The sequence below is a fragment of the Heloderma suspectum genome, chromosome 1, assembly GCF_057233095.1.
Source record: "Heloderma suspectum isolate Gila_16-S chromosome 1, 16-S_ref, whole genome shotgun sequence".
NCBI lineage: Eukaryota > Metazoa > Chordata > Lepidosauria > Squamata > Helodermatidae > Heloderma > Heloderma suspectum.
The window spans coordinates 143,559,109-143,575,843 of NC_139458.1; the positions used below are offsets into that span (position 1 = coordinate 143,559,109).

The window sequence follows — 16,735 nt, forward strand, 5'->3', positions numbered from 1 at the left end:
GGGGAAAGGCACTCAAAAGTAGCAAAAACTGCTTTGTGTAGGACCAGCTGCTTTTGAGGGTAGGAACTTTTCCATCTCCATCATGCAGTCAAATCTGCCAAGCTTCCTTGGGGAACTTAAATGCAAGATGCTACAAGTGAGAACACGGATTTCCCTCCTGTATATTTCATGTCTTTTCTTTTGAACTGTGTTCTTGCTTCATGAGGTAAGAATGCAGCAGGAGCAGCTACTGCTTCATTTTACAGTTATTACCACCCAAAGCCCTACTGAAGCACAGAACATGGCTCTTGATCACAGCAGATTCATCACCGTGAGAGGCTTTTATACCTCTGCTATCTATCTTTACATTAATGCAAAACAGAGTTCTTTACAGCTTGTTAAGAACAGGTGTCATTTTTGGTTAGGTATACAGGTGAAGCTGTAGAGAGATCTAGCTTTCTCTTGACTCAAGATAGCTTGAGTCCTTCTGTGTAGCTCAGGATCCTTGGTCAACTCAGTTTTCTGTTCTGCCAGATCCTCAAAGCATAATCCAATTTCGCTGCCCTTGATTCTATGGGCTCTATGCTTACTGCTCTGGCAATTTAGCCCCACTGCACAGAGAAAATTGTAATTCTTTCTGTGCTTGGAAAGCTAGGGCAGCAGTCACTTGTATCTAACACCTTTGCATCCTTTATTTTCTGTGTACAAGACCTCGTTCCTTTTCACAAATAGGGCTGACGTTGCTCTGCCAAAAGAAATCAATGAACTTCCATAGTTTTTCGTAATTCATTTTGATTCCCTCATCTAGCTGAGTAAACAGGATAGGAATCACAAAATTTCCAGAACGGTACTGTAAAATTAGCAGACTAAAGGCACATTAGGCTCTTTGGCATATGCTGCATAAAATGCAGTAGCTCTCACAACATCCTGAAGAGCTCTGCTTTTATTTCAAAGTGCAAGATAATGGCTCAAATTAGAGGCAGGGAAAACACAAGCAAAACTACTCTTTAAACTTTAAAAATAGGAAGTAGGTTTTGTATAGTGCCTACACTGAGCAGTTCTTTTCCTCCTTTCTGCCTATCCAAAAACACCTCACCAGCAGCCCATTCCTATGCGTATCTACTCAGACGTATGTCCTGTTGTGTTCATGGGAGCTTGCTTCATGGTAGGTGTGCATAGCATTGCAGCTGTCCAGTCTGTGTCTACTTTGAAGTAAGTCCCGCTGAACTCAGTCCTAGCTAAGTGTGTTTAGGATTGCAGCCTTGAACTCTTTCACCCTCGCCTTCCTCTACTAGTTCCTGGAATACTGTAATACCAAATGTACAGTTTTGTAACACGCCTTTGAAGTTACACAGATCATGGGCAAAGTTTTCATGCATTTCCTGTCTATAGAATATTGTTGGCACAAAACTTGAAATATCTTTATCAACTTCCTCTGCAGTACATAGACAAGCAAGGACTTGTTAGAAAAGAAATCCACTTTTATTACAAAGGCATACTAGAAAATATTTCATCAAAAGACCAACCAGGCTATGGTCCTAGCAAAGTCCTCAGTAAACAAACCACTGAAGTCCTTGGTACACAAATGATAGATGCAATGTATTAAGGTTGATCAGAGAGTCTGGAGGGAAACTATCTGTTCCAAATCGAAGACTCTCCTAGCTTCTGCCCTACAAGTTAACCTGCAAAACTCAAAGCCAAGAAGGAAATGCCTTTTGGCCAGTAATGCCACTGTTCACTCTTTCACTTTTAAGCAGGGATGGTGCTGTCCACCCTCCTTATTCAAGGGGAAGGATGAGAAGAACAAACTGCATGAAAGAACAATGTTCCAAGGCACTTGCCGTACGGGCACTAGGGCATGACATTTCTTACACATGAACTATACAGTGCCGTCCCTGCTTAGGTAATGGTGCAGTTTGCCTTTTTCTCTGGCTATTTCACAACAGGAAAGAGGTACAGTACACACAGCCTGCTGGTTGCACAAGTCAGTTTGGATTATGTCCTTATTGAATAGAGGACTGGGGCACTTTCTCAATTCAGATGCCATAAAACAGTTTACAGAGATGTGCAATGGCTTCTTCTAACTTCATTTTAAAAGATGAGAGCACTTGGACATTCAGGCACACTGAAGACAAGTCCCAGAAAGCAGCTGCAATAGTATTTATGGTCCTCCAAGGCTCAGGTGTTGGGAAGGAAAAAGATCAGTCCCAGAAAGCAGCTGCAATAGTATTTATGGTCCTCCAAGGCTCAGGTGCTGGGAAGGAAAAAGAGGAACAGGTATCCCCCCTTCCTGATTCTCAGACACTGTGTGCAGGCTGCAGCAGGTGAATCAATTTTTTGCAGTGCCTTGTTGATGAGGGCTGTGGGCTGCTATAGGCACTAGCCTGAGACTCATTAAGGGGAAGTGCTTCCAGCTTCTCACTTGCTCTGAGTGACACCAGCACCTAGAAAGGAGATTGTGACAGTTACACAGTGGCCTGGTGTTGCATAGCCTGTTTGCCCTAAAGCATGAGTAGGCAAACTGGTGCTCTCCAGATATTTTGGACTACAGCTCCCATAAGCACCAGCCAGCATGACCATAGGTCAAGGATTATGGGAGCTGTCATCCAAAACATCTGGAGTACACCAGGTTGCCTACCCCTGCCTTAAAGAACCTCCTCATGGTGTCTTTTAGGACCACCTCAAGTAACCAGCTAGGAAAGATGAGTCAAGTACTGTCAAGTAAAGCTCCCTTGTATCTTGGATGTCTGGTAAAGAGAAAGGTGACAACATTCTTGAGGGTCAAGCATGCTTTTCATAAACAGGGAAGGGATCTATGAACTTACCCATGAACCCCCCAAAGTACATGAAAGTGTGTAAGACTGAGCGGGAAAAAAAATGGTACAAGAATCTGGTAGATGTCCTAAAGTTCGCTCAGAGAAACTTAAAGCCAACACCAAGTTACTTCTCATGCAAGGGATTTTACCCCCTGGTGGGATGGTTTGGAACCCAATCATGTATAACTGAGAATGAACTGAACAGATGCAGGCAGTTAAGATAACAAAGGGAGTCTCTTGTCATACTCTTGTCTGTGTGAAATGTCTGTTTCACAGGAGTCAAGACAAGATAGAGCTCCTCCAAGCGTCCTTTGATCTCTTGCCTCAGTAGCATCTGGTACCAGCAGTTGCAAAGCCAGCAGAAATTCTCAAGCTTTTTTCCTAAGAGGAACCTGCCAATGGCAATTTCTTTTGGGCCCTATCCCACAAGCTGGTTCCAATTCTTGACCAGCAAGCAAAGCTTCTGTAGGCCCTTGTGCTTCATTCTCCCCGAACCTTGAGAGCCAGCGTGGTGTAGTGGCAAGAGTGTTGGACTCGGAGCCGGGAGATCCGGGTTCTAGTCCCCACTCAGCCATGGAAGCTCACTGGGTGACTTTGGGCCAGTCTCAGACTCTCAGCCCAACCTACCTCACAGGGTTGTTGTGAGGCTAAAATGGAGAGGAGGAGGTTAATGTAAGCCGCCTGGGGTTCCTTGCTAGAGGAAAAAAGGCGAGAGAGAGATGAGAGAGAGAGATGAGAGAGAGAGAGAGAGAAAGAAGCCCACTGCAGGCAGTCTGGCAATAAGCCTTCCATCGTGCACTGTTGTGAATTAATTACTGCACAACACATTCACCTGGCTGCTGATTGATAAGGCCCTGCCCTCAGCTGGCTGGCAGTCCACAATATCTCCTCTTTCCCCCCAGTTGCTGAATTTGGTACCTGGTGGATGCTAGGCTGCTGGCCAATGGAGCGAAGGGCAATAAGCGCTGCCTCTTGCACGGCTGGCTGGGAGTCATGGCAGGCCACATCCAACAGAAGATCAGGTGCTCTGCTCTGGATCAGCAATTCCCCCAGCTCCACCGACTGCTGGCCCAAGTTACCCAGTGCTGAAGCTGCGTTGCAACGGGTCTTGGCCTGAGGATCGCTCAGGAGCCGAACCACCCACGGCACGGCTTTGCTGAGGGTTTGCATAAGGGGGCCAGCCTGGTAGGCTGCGTTGCCAACAGCAAAACTGGCCGAGCGGCGCACGTGTTGGTCCTCATCTGAAAGACGTTCCAGCAGACATTCTAGCAGCCCAACCTGGCTCCGCAGCACCTGGGGAAAGCCCTGTCTGTGGCGCAGCAGGTTACCGACAAGCCTGCAGGCCCTGGCCCGGACCAGAGACTCCTGGTGGCACAGCAGGCGGCACAGTGGCTGGGAGGCAGAGGCTGAGCCACAGAGGAGATGCTGTAGGAAAGGAAGGTGGGGTGGACTGGCCCGGGCTATATGAGTGAGGAGGGACAGCAGGTCTGCAGTCAGGGCTGCCTGATCAGATAGCAAAATGGCAGACAAGAAGGCAGTGGCATGCTCAGAGGAAGCCACTCCCACCACCTGCTCAATGACCCCCTCGTCACTCAGCACCAAGCGGCACAGGAGACTCAGAGGCAACTCTGTCTCAGAGAAGGGAAGATGGTGAGTGCAGACCTAAAAAGGGAGGAGAAAGCAGAGCAGTGAAACTAAGCATGGGAAGTAAGATGGATCTTTATCCTTTTGAACAGATGCCCAAAAGCATAAAATTCCCTTAAACTTTTACATGGCTGCCATCCACTTCCCAGCCTTGCAACCACCTCTGCCATACAGATGCACTTTTGAAAAGCCATTTGGGGTTTGATGCACATTCACAAAGACAGCCACCATGAAGCAGAGTGACATATATTTCCTTCTCTGGAGCAATGTAACTTAACTGGCTAGGGCAGATGTTGCATCCCTGATGAAAAGTGAGGTGGAGAGGCAAGATCCTTCCCCCACTGGCATCACCTTTCTAGTGCCTAAATGACTAGGGTGGAAGATAGAAGCTTTACCTGGAGTAACCGGGCAGGGATTTTGGAGTCCTTCAGACTTGTCATGATAAGCTCTGAAGTTTCAGGGTCCACATCCAGAGCAAAGGGAAAACAAAAGAGCTGGCAGACTTGGAGCACAACAGCTGGCACTAGCTCTGGATCACCACCTTCCTGCACCTGCCTGGGAGTCGGGGTGGGGAAGCAGCAACAAGGCAGGCATTAACTTCCAGGAGTGAACATAGAAAGGACTGAAGTATATTTGTGCTACAGTAGTGAGTTCCAGATGCCTGAAGAAACCTGAGGCCGGTGAAATCTTGCCCACACCACAAGTGCAATAAGGGAAGGGCTGTTGCTCAGTGGTAGAGCACATGGTTTGCACACAAAAGGCCCCAGATTCAATCCTTCACACCTCCAGGAAGGGCTGGGAAAGACTCTCCAAGCTGAAACCCTGGAGCGCCACTGCCAGTCAGCGCAGTAAGCCAATACTGTGCTAGATGGACCAATGGTTTAACTTGGTATCAGACAGCTTCTGATGTTCCAACTGCCATGTCCTAGTGGTCAGCCATTAAATGCTGATTTTAACGGATGACTTGAACCAGGAGATACTTGCTCTGAGCCAAACCACTATGTATGTTTTGCATCAAAGCAGCACATGTTATGCTCAAACTAAGTTATACCACACTGTGTAAATGCGCACAAAGAGCCAGATTTGCACCATTTCTTTTGAGTGTAATACTTGGAACTAGGGATCCAAATACATTGGCAAGGGTTGGGATGGAAGAGGGGAATAAATAAGGTGCATTTATGGAGGCTGGAATACTGGTAATAGCAGCTGGGGGAGGGTTAGGGAGACATGCAGAATGCATCTAGTGCCCCCTTTATTTTCCAGCCAAACCACCTACAAATTTACACATCTTTAATGGCAAGTATATATCCCAGAAACTTTGCTTTTAATATAAAAGCCAAATTTTGCTGCACATGTTGAATATTCCCAAGACTGATGATGATCACAAAAGATTGGGGGGGGCGGGGCATAGAGCTTCCATATCTGCCTCTTCCTCTGGGGGCAGCTTTCTTGTTGAAATTGGCAGCCGTGAGAAGGGGAGGAGCAAGACCAAGGTCAGGGTGGGGGAGAGCAAGCGGCTGGGCCTGATGACATGAGCTGTGTTTGGGTGAGTGAGAAGTGTGTGTGTATGCAATTTGTTGTTGTTCAGTCATTCAGTCGTGTCCAACTCTTCGTGACCCCATGGACCATAGCACGCCAGGCCTCCCTGTCCTGCGCTCTCTCCCGGAGCGTGCTCAAGTCCATATTCATTGCATCGGTGATGCTATCTAGCCATCTCATCCTCTGCCGTCCCCTTCTCCTTTTGCCTTCAGTCTTTCCCAGCATCAGGGTCTTTTCCAGGGAGTTTTCTCTTCACATTACGTGGCCAAAATATTTGAGCTTCAGCTTCAGGATCTGTCCTTCCAATGAGCAGTCAGGGTTGATTTCCTTTAGGATGGACTGATTGGACCTCCTTGCAGTCCAGGGGACTCGTAAGAGCCTTCTCCAGCACCACAGTTCGAAAGCATCAATTCTTCAGCGCTCAGCCTTCCTTATAGTCCAGCTCTCACAGCCATACATTACTACTGGGAAAACCATAGCTTTGATTATGTGGACCTTTGTCGGCAAGGTGATGTCTCTGCTTCTTACTATGCTGTCTAGGTTGGCCATAGCTTTCTTCCCAAGGAGCAAGCGTCTTTTAATTTCATGGCTACAGTCACCGTCTGCGGTGATCTTGGAGCCCAAGAAAATAAAATCTGTCACTGCTTCCATTTCTTCCCCTTCCATATGCCAGGAAGTGATGGGGCCAGATGCCATGATCTTAGTTTTTTTAATGTTGAGTTTCAAACCAGCTTTTGCACTCTCCTCTTTCACCCTCAACAAGAGGCTCTTTAGATCCTCTTCGCTTTCTGACATTAGGGTGGTATCGTCTGCGTATCTGAGGTTGTTGATAATTCTCCTGGCAATCTTAATTCCGACCTGTGATTCATCCAACCCAGCGTTTCTCATGATGTACTCTGCATATAAGTTAAATAAGCAGGGCGACAATATGCAGCCTTGTCGTACTCCTTTCCCAATTTTGAACCAATCGGTTGTTCCATGTCTGGTTCTTACTGTTGCTTCTTGACCCTCATACAGGTTTCTCAGGAGACAGATAAGGTGGTCTTGTACCCTCATCTCTTTAAGAATTTGCCACAGTTTGTTGTGATCCACACAATCAAAGGCTTTAGCGTAGTCAATGAAGCAGAAATAGACGTTTTCCTGTAATTCTCTTGCTTTCTCCATGATGCAGCGAATGTTGGCGATTTGATCTCTAGTTCCTCTGCCTCTTCGAAACCCAGCTTGTACTTCCAGCAGTTCTCGGTTCGCATACTGCTGAAGCCTAGCTTGTAGGATTTTGAGCATCACCTTGCTGGCATGTGAAATGAGCGCAATTGTACGGTAGTTTGAACACTCTTTGGCATTGCCCTTCTTTGGAATTGGAATGTAAACTGACCTTTTCCAGTCTTGTGGCCACTGTTGAGTGTTCCAAATTTGTTGGCATATTGAGTGCAGCACTTTAACAGCATCATCTTTTAGGTATTTTAGTGTATGCAACACCCCTCCGTAAAACAAGAGAGCTCCCATAGCATCCAGCACTTTGTTCTTTCTAGGGATGTGTGATGCTGGAAATTCCATTCCGTTTGAGCCCAACAGGATTCCGCAGTGCCTGCATGCTGGTAAGCAATGACAGACTGTAGTGGATCTTTCCCCCCCGCAATTCCATTTTTTCAGGTCCTGCCATTTGCGCAAATGATTATTTGCACAAATTGGATTCTTTGGATAGGGCTTTAGATAGGGGTGAATGCTCCTTGTTCTCCTCGACTTCTCAGCAGCGTTTGATACCGTTGACCACAGTATCCTCTTGGACCACCTGGAGAAGATGGGCATTAGAGACACCGTATTACAGTGGTTCCGGTCCTTCCTCTCCGGCGGGTACTAGAGGGTAGCACCGGCAGAAGAGGTGTCAGACCCGTGGCTGCTCACGTGTGCGGTGCCACAGGGTTCCATCCTCTCCCCGATGCTATTTAACATCTATGTGAAGCCGCTGGGGGCTATCATCAGGAGGTTTGGGGTGCGGAGTCATCAATATGCGGATGGCACGCAGCTCTACCTCTCATTCAAATCTTCACCAGGGCTGGCCATGGAATCCCTGTCTAAATGTCTGGAGACGGTGAGTGGCTGGATGGGGAGGAATAGGAATAGGCTAGGCTGAACCCTGACAAAACCAAGGTGCTTTTGGTGGGAGACAAGAGGAGATTGGGGGATGTCGACCTGGTGTTGAATGGGGTACGGCTACCCTTGAAAGACCAGGTTCGCAGCCTGGAGGTCATTTTAGACTCCCAGCTGTCCATGGAGGCTCAGGTGTCAGCCGTGAGCCGAACAGCGCTGTTACCAACTCCATCTGATACGACAGCTGCGCCCCTACCTTCCTGACCATCTGCTCCCATCGGTAGTACATGCCCTGGTCTCCTCTCGTCTAGACTACTATAATACACTCTACGTGGAGTTACCCTTGAAGACGGTTCGGAAGCTGCAGCTGGTGCAGAATGTGGCGGCTCGCCTGATTAAAGGCAGCCACCGGTGTGATCACTCACTCCGGTGCTGAAGGAGTTGCACTGGTTACCAGTTGTTTTCCAGGTCATATTCAAGGTGTTGGTTTTGACCTCTAAAACCCTATATGGTTCCAGCCCAGCATATCTGAAGGAGCGCCTCCAGCAACACCAGACAGGCCGCTTAACAAGATCAGCCTTGGACGGCCTTCTCTCTGTCCCATCAGCCAGGACAGCTAGGCTGGTGAGGACGAGGGAGAGGGCCCTCTGTGTGGTGGCCCCCACTCTGTGGAACTCCCTCCATAGGGAACTCCGCCATGCCCCCTCTTTAATGAGCTTCCGCCATGCACTGAAAACTTGGTGGTTCAGGCAGGCATTTGGAGTGGGTTAGGGTATTTTAAAATAATGTTTTAATGTATAATTTTACTGTTTTAAATTGTACCATTGTACATCGCCCAGAGTGGCCGGGTGACCAGCCAGATGGGTGATTAAGAAATTTACTAAATAAATAAATAAATAAATAAAAAATGGGGGGTGTGGATCTTGAAATTTGTGTAAATCGGGTCGTTTTTTAAAAATTTCCACCAGTCTTTCACAAGCATGCAAGAACACAGATTCAGCTGTCTGTTATGTATAGTCGGCTCTGTCAATTTCTTTATAGGTTTCAGTTGTCAAGGGGAGCAAGGGAGTGGGTAACACACAAGGAAACTGACAAGGCAAGACTGCATATAGGCTCTTTTTGTTACCAAGTGGGAGATAATGTGTGTCTCTGCCCCATACCCAACTTGGTGCACTTACTTCATTCGCATTTCTTTTCTTTTCCAGTGATTCTGAATTGCACAAATAGGTTCCTTCTTTGTCTTACTATTATTGTTCCCCTAGACCTTCACAACTGTGTGCAAATTACCCTATATGCAATCTTGCCTTGTCAGTTTCCTTGTATATTATCCTTTACAGTTGAAACATACAAGGAAATCAACAAGGCAAGACTACACATATCAAATCTGTGCACTTGCACAAGACCTGGGGAATAATTTAAAAAAAGATCCCATTTGTGCAAATTTTGATATCCTCCCCACTCTAATTTTCACAAATTGCTGCCACTGAAAAAACAAAACCGGAATCTGCATATTGGATTGACTGACTACAGATCGAGTCAACGCCAACAAGGGGAAATGGAACGAAATCTGCCTGGGCTGAACCAGAAAAATCTGTTGAGTTCTCATCCCTCAAACGGAATCCTCATACATCCCTAGTTTATTCTGCTGCTTCTGCAACTCAACCCTGGATTGTCTTATCACTCACGTCTGAGCCAAGTGCTCCAGGAATTCAGGTTCAAGCAGCTTGTTCAGGGTTGCCATGATAACCCCATTGGGCTGGGCCAGCTGGAGAAGGCACTGGTGAGGCTCTCGCATGAACACAAAGAGGGCTAAACTGAGGAAGAGCAAAGTTCCTAAAGGACAAGAAGGGAGAGCAAATATCACTGATCCAATCACTCAATGCTCCCCTTGACCTTCCCAACCTAAAGGTGACTGCAACACCCTAGCCTGGCATCACGGAGAGATGGTGGGCATTGTTACATACAGCCTCATGAGGACCGGAGCCTCCCAGGCTGTCTTCCTACTTATACATAGCAGGAGGAGATTCCTGTGAGTCCAACATTCTTTGGGTAATCCAGGGTTCTTCTACTAAAAAGGAAAGGCATCTTTGTACCTTGTGGTGAGATGAGGTTCCAATCTGGCTCTGGTGCATGCTGGCCAGCTCTTGGGGTCTCGCCTTCCATCACCGGAACTCGAGTGGTCAAGTGGAGCACCATGGCAAAGCGATGCCACACAATACTCCAAAGTTCTGAGGTAGCAAAGTCCCGCGCTGCTGCTGCATCCCCCTGGCAGAAGAAGAAAGACAGACCTCAGACCAGTAGGACTGGGGCCAGAATGCCTTCCCTTGCGTTGCGTTGCAGCCAGTGAATTGGCTAAGCATTGAATACATGGATAATCCCTTCTGCAGTCTGACACACTCCTATCTCATCTTCCCTCCCTTAAAAGCTTCCTGACTGGGCCTGTCTTCCCAGCTGTAACTAAAAAGCAGGAATTTGGGGCCCATTTGAAAAAAATGCTGCACATAACAGACCATCCTTGCTGAGATAGCCAATATGCCCAGAAAGGCTGGGAACTGAACTGCCTTCCATATTTTGCTAGGGAATTTAAGGCTCTACATAATTTTAAGCTACACCACAAATTGCCACATATATTTTCTAATATGGAACAGTCAATTCTGCAACATCCTGAGACTCTCTGCTTTTATTTTGAGGAAACCCCCCCAGAAACCAAATTTCTAGTCCACATAATTGCTGAGAAAAAAATGATGTGATAATATGTAGATCATTATAGACTATGAGAAAATGGGTAAGCCATTTCTTTGCTCTATTGCACCTGGCAACAAAGGCGTTTCCAAACTTTCCAAATACCAACTTCCTGGGTCATTTGTGAACTCCTTCTAAAGAATGCAAAGCATCTGCATGGTGGAACATGTAAGGGAGCCCATACCTGACTTAATAGGTGCAGCAGCAAGAGCAGGAGCCCATCGTAGAAGCCAGCTCCCATGGGAGCTGGTAGGAATAGCTGAAAGACATACGGGAAGAGTTCAACCTAGGCCAGTGCAGGGTGTTAAGAGCTCAGAGTCAGACACTATACTGCATGACAGGCATGATGCAATCAGAGGACTGTGTCCGGATTTGTCCCAATCTGTCCATTGTTGGTTTCTTACCTCCGCAGGTTCTGTGAGTGCAGTAGCTATAGTTACCAAGGCATCCTCTCGCCTGAGTTTCACAGCAGCACCATACTGGATGAGATAGGTCAGTAGCAATCCTGCAGCACTCTGCATGGGAAGAGAGACCCCAGTATATTCTTACACCTCTGTATAAAAAGCTATTTCAACCCTTTCAGGTGCAGGACCAGCCAGAATACCCTCTGACTTGCACAGGATGTGGATCTAGTTATTAGATTCCCCAAAACAACTGCTAGACTGCTTTTTCCTTTAGAGCCTACAGGGATCCAATTGTAATTACTTCAGCTTGGCACAGTAACAGCCAGACCATCCCATTCTCTGCAGCCCACGAGGATCTGATATACACTTGCCACAATACTTGGGAACAATAGAACCCTCTTTTTCATAGCCCATTAAATTCTGAATATAATACTTCCAACTGGGTGTGGAAAGAGTACAGTTTGACTCTTACTGAAAATCTAACACTTGCCATCAGGTGCAGCATGGCTGGGTTTTCCCTTGTGTAAATCCACAGCTGAATCTGGTAACAATCAGATCCTGCCTGAAGTGTTGATATAGAAAATTCTAAACTTTACCACAGAGTCTGTTGGCAGGCAGGATGACTCACTAGAATAGAGGAAGTTACGGCATGGTTGAAAAGTTCCATGGCCTCTTTCAGCATGGCATCAGACCTAAAACACCACCAAGAAACAATAGCATTGTAAGAATGGGACAAGTAATAGCCCTCACCTTTGTGGGCTATACAATTATTTGATTGCTCCAGTTCTCACAAGTAGCTACCTCAGAGAAAGAGTTCAGCACTTGCTGTCCCAACAGGGAAGTAAGATCCTATATCCAGCAGAGATTGCAAGGGATATAAAGACCTGGCCAGTGAGGCTTGTGTAAAACCTGGAAACGCTTGACTCTTGGTTGGCCACATGCAAGGCAGCATTTGGATAAGAGCATAAACAAAGACTGTGTTTTAATCAATATACTGCTTGCTGGTGCTACAGTTGGGCTGCAGGATCGACACTGCCCAAAACAGAGTGACTCCACAGGGACCACTCATTTATAGGGCCTCTATAATCACACAACAGTAAACTTCTGATAGCTGGGGTGGGAAATAGATTCAGATTAGAGGCACACTTCACTCTAGCCCAGTGTACGCATCATTATCATCAAATGCTCCCCTGCAAAATAAAAGGACATAAAAACAGTTGTACAGGCTGCATCAGAGAATCCTTCAGGATGTCACAGCTCATACACAGAAGCAGGAATCGGTGCTGCATGGGGCCTCTCTTCTCTAACAGTCAGGGAATGCCTGATGTATCCAAGATGGTGACTTCATTTTTCAAGGCACACTTCAGCCCCTCATGGGGCGCTCCACTTGGCAATCACTGCACCACAACAACTGACCTTAACACAGAGCCCTTGCTGTGGGAGTCCCTTACCCACATGTTAGAATGGCCATGAAATTTCACTTAGGGTTCACTTCTAAATTGCAACAAGCTAAATCATATTTCCAGATTTCATCCTCACATTTAAACTTGTCCAGGTCAGCTGTTTGTACATTGGGAGTGCGTGTTACACTCCTGATTTTTGTAAAAAAAAAAGTTTGCTCTCACAGCTTTCTCATTCCTCACACCATACTAAATTATTGTATGTGGCTTTTATTTACAACAAACCTCAAACTTTAACATCTGTTGCAGCAAGTGGTGAATGTTAAGTTGACATCTGAGAGAAGCAATTGTGCGCTGCCAATCCTATGCATACCTCCTCAGAAGCAAGTCCCATTGAATTTGGATGGATTGCAGCCTTTGTAACTTTAACAGTCTGAGTATGCTTGCTTTCCACTTCCCTCCTCATCCCTTTTTCCTTTGAGACTGTAAGCCTAAGGTCCAGGACTGTCTTGTTGATTATTGCTCTTATGCAAGCCACTCTGGGAGAATTTTTGACTGAAGCGCAGGGTAAAATGCTTCAAATAAATAAACCTATGGAGCTTCCACATTGCCCTCTGCAACACACTTTCTACTATCACATTTGGATCAGCTCCAATTGCAAGTAAGCCTACAGCAGCCACAGTAAACTTTGACAGAGTGCGCTAGGGAGGATGTCTGTTTACAGAGCAGAGTGAAGCACCATGTATATTTCAATCCCTCAGAATATCTTTTGGCCTGCCCCATTCTGTGATGGGGAAATACTACTCAAAGCAAGGGGCGTGTAAATTTTTTTCAGAGATATACAGCTCAGTCCCCTGCTATGTCAAGTGCCTCCCCATATGAGCATGAACTATCTTTACTGGAGGCCATCTGTTACCTGCCGATCAATAACAAGGGTGAAGTTTCTGCTATCGTCAAGTAGTCATGGCAAAATATGAAGGGTGCTGATACAACACTTACTGTGGTGGGAGGGCCTGGAGCTGGAGCAGCAGCAGGGAGAGGAGTCTCAGGGAGGCTTCAACAGCCTGTACTTGTACCACTTCAGCCAACAGGACCTTTTAAAGAGACAAGGCTCAGCACTGAAACACTCTCCCCCACAAACATTACCTTTTCATCCCAGCCTTCCCTAACCTGGCGTCTTCCAGGTGTGTTGGGCTACAACTCCCATCATCTCCAGCCAGTATGGCCATGCTGGTGGAGTGATGAGTTGTGGTCAAACACATCTGGAGGGTGCCAGATTGGGGAAGGCTGCCATATCTAGTCCAAATGGGGACTGCCTAGTGTTCCTCCCACAATGCTTCATTCTAAAGACTATGGCTATCCCAATGACTCTTCCTTATCCCCACTTCTCTCTTTGAACCATCTCTCCTATCCTCCACCCCTTAATGCTATTTCCAATTCCAGTTCCTTCTCCTTGGTACTATTTCCAATTCCCTGTTCATGAACTCTCACACCCTGAAATCCCTGTCATCTCCGGTTAAAAAGGATCAGGTAGCAGGTGATGGGAAAGTCCCCTGGAAAAGCCACTGCCAATCACAGCAGTTGATACTGGGCTAGATGGACAAATAGTCTGACCTGGTATAAGGCAGCTTCCTATATTCCTAAACCCCGCCTTTTTTCTATAGTGCACACACTGGACCAATCTGAGGACTGAGATCTCACATCTCTCCATGATGAGGCAGCTCTTTGCAGTGGATGAATAAATACCTTGCCTTGCAGGTAACAGATAAGGGTACTCAGCAATTCTGGACTTGCTAAGTGATGGCAGAGAGTCTGACTGACATGGCAACAGGCATACAGGACCTGAGATGGAAAGACAGAGCAAAATGGGACCACTGAAGCATCATCTCTCTCTTCCCCAGCCAGGAAGGAAAAAGGGAATGCATGAAGGCATGTTGCATCAAAGGATAAGGTGACCTGGCATTTCTTCTCTGACCCCACAGACCATAAAGGAACACAGGGAATTGGGTTACCTTTAGCCCATTCAGAGAGGAGGCTGGGCACTCAACTCTCAAGAGAAGGCTTGGCAGCAGCTGGTTATCTTTCTCGGTGAGCTTCTCAGCTATTCGCTGGGAGATCTGCAAGGAAACCCAAAGGAGGCTTTCAATCCAAGGCTCTGTATATCATGACAATCTGATTGCAGTTGTCCAGATGGGATGAGATCTCTTCTTATATCACTATCTTGAAAACCTCAGTTGGAGGAGTCCCATTCCATACAATCTGATAACTTTATCAGTTTCCTGTCAAATCAAAAGCAACTGGATTTAGTATTAAAATCCCTCTCTGGACACCAAGGAACTCAGATCTGAGGTATATCAAGGACACACCATTCAGTGATGAAAGGACATGCAAAACAGTCCAGACATCTCCTGCTGGGTGATAAACAGCAGATAGTATTCTTTTCTTCTATAGTAGGGGTGGACAACTTGAGGTCTTCTAGATGTTTTCACCTACAACTCCCATCATCCCTCATCATTGGCTATGCTGGCTAGGGCTGATGGGATTTGTTGGCCAAAACGTCTGGACGGCCATGAATTGCCCACTCCTTTACTACAGGGTTCAGGATGACCAGCAGGGCTAGGGAGCAGTAGAATTCCCTTGCAATCAGTGCTAACACCATTACCAGCTTCCACCACTTGAGGGGGCTGTACTACTATCTACTCAGAAGCATAAATGTAGGGATGTACGGAAAGTCACTTACCTTTTACGAAATTTGATTTGCGGGGGGGGGGGGAGGCGTCCTGTCCCTCCCCCCGAAATTCTGGCCGGGGGGGGGGGAGGCGCTCCGTCCCTCCCCCCCTGAAATTCTGGCCGGGGGGAGGCACCCCGTCCCTCCCCCCCCGAAATTCTGGCCGGCCGGGTCTGAAAATGACGGCGGCCGTAGCCGCTGCCGTTTGTGTCCCTGCAGTCAGCCATGATAGGCTACGTAAATGTTTACGTAGCCTATCACGGCTGAGTTTAAAAAAAAACAAAAAAAACACCGCGCGTACGCAAATTTGCTTTCCTTATTTTGGCACGTCTAGTCTACGTAAACATTTACGTAGACTACGGCGAAAATAAGGGGAACTCAAATAGCGTAGACGCTACGCTATTTGCGTTCCCCTTATTTTCACCATAGTCTACGTAAATGTTTACATAGACTAGACATGCCAAAATAAGGAAAGCAAATTTGCGTACGCGCGGTGTTTTTTTTGTTTTTTTAAGTCAGCCGTGATAGGCTACGTAAACATTTACGTAGCCTACCACGGTATTTTTTTAAAATCTAGCCGTGATAGGCTACGTAAACATTTACGTAGCCTATCATGTTTTTGTTTTGTTTTGTTTTTTAACTTGGAAATGGCGGCGGTGGCAGCCAGTCGGAAGACCAGCCGCCACAGCCGCTGAACTACTGCTGAGCCGCTGCCGGAGCCGCCGCCAGGGAGATTCGCTGAAGGTAAGTCCCGTCGGGGTGGGGGGGGGGGGCAGACCTTTTCGCCACCAATTTCGGGAGGCCGAATGCGCTGGCATTCGGCCTCCCCAAGATTCGTGGCGAAATTTTCTGACATCCCTACATAAATGCCAAGAAAACTCCCACCTGCTTTTTGGCCTTGTGACAGGTGGCATGCCCTCCTGGGATGCCACACGATGCTGCCAGGGCTGATGTAAATGCAGCTGCCAAGTGTTCACTCCACTTCTGCACTGGCTTTCCTTGTTTTGGGGGCACTGTTAAAAGAGGGGTGGAGAAATAACAAAAGAATATGCCTGCAAGATGAAATACACCAAGCTGATGATGGAAAATACATGCTTCTTACAGTGAGAGATACCTTGGCATGGAAAACAATGCAAGGTTAAGGCAGGTCTTGCCTAGTATTTAATGCAGTGCTGGGCCTCAAGCTCACAGAGGGATCAAAAAGAATTTCACATTCAGCTAGTTGGCCAAGTGTAAGGTCTTGCTGTTAAGATATAGAGCCCTAAACAACTTGGGACCAGGTGACCAGGCCGCACTACTGCCTCCTTAAGGACAGCAGGGACCACCTCTTCCCGTAGGGAAGCATTTATCACGCCCTGGACCCACCCAGTCATACCCCTTCAGCTAGCTCTT

The 16,735-nt window shown here is 47.0% G+C and overlaps 1 protein-coding gene across 1 annotated transcript in view; it reads right to left on the reverse strand.

The window, feature by feature from the left end:
• Positions 1 to 1,444: 1,444 nt before the first annotated feature.
• STK36 (serine/threonine kinase 36) overlaps positions 1,445 to 16,735 on the reverse strand; it is a 33,372-nt gene continuing 18,081 nt past the window's right edge. The window contains exons 15-26 of the mRNA XM_084805664.1: positions 16,229 to 16,356; positions 14,628 to 14,732; positions 14,362 to 14,457; positions 13,615 to 13,709; positions 11,844 to 11,907; positions 11,216 to 11,326; positions 10,996 to 11,070; positions 10,163 to 10,334; positions 9,755 to 9,902; positions 4,835 to 4,994; positions 3,714 to 4,457; positions 1,445 to 2,423 (exon numbers count right to left, since the gene is read on the reverse strand). Of these exons, the coding sequence (XP_084661790.1) occupies positions 2,277 to 2,423; positions 3,714 to 4,457; positions 4,835 to 4,994; positions 9,755 to 9,902; positions 10,163 to 10,334; positions 10,996 to 11,070; positions 11,216 to 11,326; positions 11,844 to 11,907; positions 13,615 to 13,709; positions 14,362 to 14,457; positions 14,628 to 14,732; positions 16,229 to 16,356 (2,045 nt within the window). The 3' untranslated portion in view covers positions 1,445 to 2,276. The remainder of the gene's footprint in view (positions 2,424 to 3,713; positions 4,458 to 4,834; positions 4,995 to 9,754; positions 9,903 to 10,162; positions 10,335 to 10,995; positions 11,071 to 11,215; positions 11,327 to 11,843; positions 11,908 to 13,614; positions 13,710 to 14,361; positions 14,458 to 14,627; positions 14,733 to 16,228; positions 16,357 to 16,735) is intronic.